General features: G+C 43.8%; 1 protein-coding gene and 1 long non-coding RNA gene across 3 annotated transcripts in view; one reads left to right on the forward strand and one right to left on the reverse strand.

The window, feature by feature from the left end:
- ccdc141 (coiled-coil domain containing 141) overlaps positions 1–4271 on the forward strand; it is a 134085-nt gene that overhangs the window by 76306 nt on the left and 53508 nt on the right. For both annotated transcript variants that reach the window (XM_043693516.1, XM_043693517.1), the window contains exon 14: positions 2788–2913. In XM_043693516.1, the coding sequence (XP_043549451.1) occupies positions 2788–2913 (126 nt within the window). The remainder of the gene's footprint in view (positions 1–2787; positions 2914–4271) is intronic.
- LOC122551508 overlaps positions 3425–4271 on the reverse strand; it is an 11127-nt gene continuing 10280 nt past the window's right edge. The window contains exon 3 of the long non-coding RNA XR_006312119.1: positions 3425–4025. This is a non-coding gene — a long non-coding RNA (uncharacterized LOC122551508). The remainder of the gene's footprint in view (positions 4026–4271) is intronic.

Genomic DNA, 4271 nt, shown 5'->3' on the forward strand with positions numbered 1-4271 from the left:
GCTCCCACTCTCACTGCCAGCTCCCACTCTCACTGCCTGCTCCCACTCACTGCCAGCTCCCACTCACTGCCAGCTCCCACTCACTGCCAGCTCCCACTCACTGCCAGCTCCCACTCACTGCCAGCTCCCACTCACTGCCAGCTCCCACTCACTGCCAGCTCCCACTCACTGCCAGCTCCCACTCACTGCCAGCTCCCACTCTCACTGCCTGCTCCCACTCTCACTGCCAGCTCCCACTCACTGCCTGCTCCCACTCTCACTGCCAGCTCCCACTCACTGCCAGCTCCCACTCACTGCCAGCTCCCACTCTCACTGCCAGCTCCCACTCTCACTGCCTGCTCCCACTCACTGCCAGCTCCCACTCTCACTGCCTGCTCCCACTCTCACTTCCAGCTCCCACTCTCACTGCCAGCTCCCACTCTCACTGCCTGCTCCCACTCTCACTTCCAGCTCCCACTCTCACTGCCAGCTCCCACTCTCACTGCCTGCTCCCACTCTCACTGCCAGCTCCCACACTGCCAGCTCCCACTCTCACTGCCAACTCCCACTCTCACTGCCTGCTCCCACTCTCACTGCCTGCTCCCACTCTCACTGCCAGCTGCGCCAGGCTGAATTTGGAGGCACAAAGAGTGTCTGACAGCTGAACCAGCCCTTGTTATACTTTGGCAGAGATACCCTGGACGATGGTCTTCCCCACTGCGCCTTAGTGGCAGCTGCCCAAAGCTTTAGTGTTTCCCTCAGCACACAGTCCTTGATGTTGGAATGGGCCAGTCTGCAACACATGGTCATAGTCAACTCTTCACACTGGACAATCAACAAGTCTTGGGCAGATCAAAGAGTGTATTTCACTGAATTGATGGGCTTCCAGCTGCAGTCAATGTCTCCGTTTGTACCCTGGGACACAGCCTGAAGAACACAGAGTCCTGCATCATGGAGCTGCTTGGGATGAACCTCGAAAAGAACTACTGCATCTTCCTCCAAACCTCCTTGGCAAAAGCACATTCCAGGAGGAGATGTGTGACAGTCCCTTCACCAGCACATCGCTTCGAAGGCAGCGTGCGTTGGCACACAGAGGCCGCACATGCATGAAGACAAGCTATGCCCTTCTCAGCACCACACCCAGGCTACGTCTTGGTTTGTGTTGAAAAGTTCCGGAGATGAGGCATTCTGCCAAATGACTTTGGCAGTCTGCTCAGGAAAGGTGCAATGGCATCTACCCTCTCCTTTTCCCACAGGGGCTCAAGAATGCTATGTGCTGTTCCTCATGGACTGATGGTCAAAGGCATTTTCGTTTGCTAATTTTTCCATGAGGGACAGGTGATACAGAATGGTCCAACTACTTGGAGCATTCTGCAGCACCAAGGCCAGACTGATCCTTTACAACACTGGTAGAATGTTAGTACGTAGGGGCACTTGGTGTTTGCATACTGAGAGTGACTAGAAACACTGAAGGAATGTCAAGATGGTGTTTGAGTAAGAGGGAAATTGTTGAGGTTGTGCTGTTCCTTCCCTTGTCCTTCTAAGTGATTGCCATTGAGAGTTTACAAAGTGCTGTTGAAGAAGCCTTGATAAGTTACTATAATCCATGTTGCCGTTGATGCACACTGCTGGCCATTATACGCTGCTGATGTATGAATCAGAGGTGATGTCTGGATGTTTAAGATAGAGAATGGGTGACGAAACAAGAAGGCTCCTTTTTCCTGGCTGCTGTAGACATTCTTAAGTGCTGTTGGAGTTGCATTCATTAGGGCAAGTAAAGAGGAGCTCATCACATTCCTGGCTTATGCAGGTATATGGTGGGCAGGCTTTGAGGAAGCCGGACATGAATTATTTGCTGTAGATTTCCCAGCCACAGTATTGATGTGGCAGCTGCAGTTAAATTGCTGGTCAGTAGCCTTCCTTCAGGAGGTTAACAGTAGGGCATTCAGAGGCAGTAATGTTATTAAAAGTCAAGGGTAAATAATTAGATTTTATTTGTCGGTTTGACTCAACTATGCTTTAATGAATATATATTCATATTTACCTTTTAAAACCATTGAGGCTCACCAATATTGGGGAATAACCTTCTGACCTCATCCTCATCAATCTATCCATTGTAAATGCATCAGTCCATGACAATATTGCTGGGAGTAATCATTTCAGTATTTTCAGTCTTTTGTTAACACTGTGTACATCCTCCATAATCTTGGGTTGCACTAGCCTAGAACTAAATGGGAATAAAATAAGAACAGATCTGATAGTTCAAATCCCAATATTCATGGGATACTGTGGACAACACCAGAATTGTGTTGCATCACAACCTGTAAACTCCCAGCATATTGCTCACTCTTCCAACACCAACTTTGGAATCAATGAATAATGTAGAAGGATATGCTAGAACCAACAGCAACCATACTTGAACATGAGCTGACAACCTAAGCAAAACACAATTCAGGAGTACACAAACGCTGTACTGGAAGAACGGCTTGCTATTGCTATATGCAATCCCACTACATTCCAAACCCAGATGGTAATTTAGGCTCTCAGTCCTCCACCTACATGCTAATAAATTAGTTTATGGTCCTGGGAAGGAACAGTCTTGGCCAGCTTCTTCATTCTACTTGATTTTTGCCTCATTGCCTTTATTGTTTCTTACTGTCCTCTGGAAACTTATTAATCGTTCCATATGCAAGTATAAATGTATTTTGATATAGATTTATAGAAATTAAAGTATTGTTCAATTGCTAGTGACTTTTAGAAACTAAATGCTAACAAAAATGAAAGACCAATCTGAGTTCTTTTGTTCAGACAATTCACTGTTTGAAGATGCTGGAAAAAGACCTTACTCCACAGTTTAGAATTGACCTGGGTTGCAATCTTGGGGCTATTGTGGACCTGCAAGATAATTTCAATAAAGCAAAACCTCAATTGCAGGTAAGGAGCTCTACAATTTTAATAATTGCAAAACTAATGAGCATGACAATCCTGAAAGCTCAGAAAACCACTCTCAGACAAATCAGGAAGGTTATAGATTCAGTGATCTGTCTGTGCCAAGTTAATTGAGTTGTTAGATGTGGTGCATTTGACTTTATGTCCACAGTAGTGTTACTATCAAACAAGGAAGGGTTTCCTAATTTTCCTGTTTTTCTTCTTTTCCCACTCTTCATTTGACCGCAAAAGGGTTTTGAATTTTTAAAAGGATGATTGTTTACCAGTTTATCAAGTATGGACTTAATTCTGTGCAGAAAAAAAATAAGCCATACAGATATTCTTGAATGAAAAATATAAGGAGTTATTTTCATGCCAAAGCTCACTAAAGTAAAATTATTATAAAATGTTAAAATGTATAAATACATCCAATATTGCATTAATCACATAGAGACTTTCCCCAAGCATGCAAAAAAGAAACACAACATGATAGAGTGTTGAATGTTAAACTTGGCTGTGTAATGAATATTGAGCATAACAGAAGTAAGATCAATTTAAAACAAAAAGAATTTCTCATTGTGCAGGTATTTGATTTTTCAACTGAACACGACAATTTCCACAAGAAAGACTGATTTCTCTTGGAGACTGATGTCGAGGTTAAATCTTCCTTTAAAATTCTCTGTTTGCAGCAAGGAGACTTTCTGGCTGGTTTTTCAAGCTATAAACAGGGCTCTAAACTTTGTGAAACATTTCAGACAAAATGGTGCACACTCCAGTAATTTCTGACTTCTCTCTGATATTCCAAATTCAAATGTTCATGTCAAACATTGCATCACATGACCTCACTCCATGCTATTTTGACATTTGGAGGAATAAGGAGGACTGACTTGTCCCTTGCATCAGCCATTTTTCATTGTTGGGGTGATTAGCTTTTTTAATTTCCCCAGACAATACACTTGAATGATCTATCCTCCATCTTGATGATATAGAAAGGAGTTGTTCACACCTCCAGGAGTGCCATTTCCTTGTTAGGCTCTCTGTGGACTTGCCATTGCCATCTCCAAATTGCATTGATTCAGCATCTTTTGTTTAGTAGAAGTATCTTTTTTAAAAAAGTTCTGTATGTGAGCAAGTGGATGAAATTACAAATTAACATTGCAAATAGCAGATCTTTGTGACACTATGATGAGGAAAATCATGCAAAGTCTCATTCCTAATTGGAAATTCATGTCAGTGTACATTTGATTGGGGCAAGTTGTGGACTTGTTGGGCCGAAGGGCCTGTTTCCACACTGTAAGTAATCTAAGTGGGCGGCACGGTGGCACAGTGGTTAGCACTGCTGCCTCACAGCGCCAGAGACCCGG

This window comes from Chiloscyllium plagiosum, chromosome 7 (assembly GCF_004010195.1).
Source record: "Chiloscyllium plagiosum isolate BGI_BamShark_2017 chromosome 7, ASM401019v2, whole genome shotgun sequence".
Lineage (NCBI taxonomy): Eukaryota > Metazoa > Chordata > Chondrichthyes > Orectolobiformes > Hemiscylliidae > Chiloscyllium > Chiloscyllium plagiosum.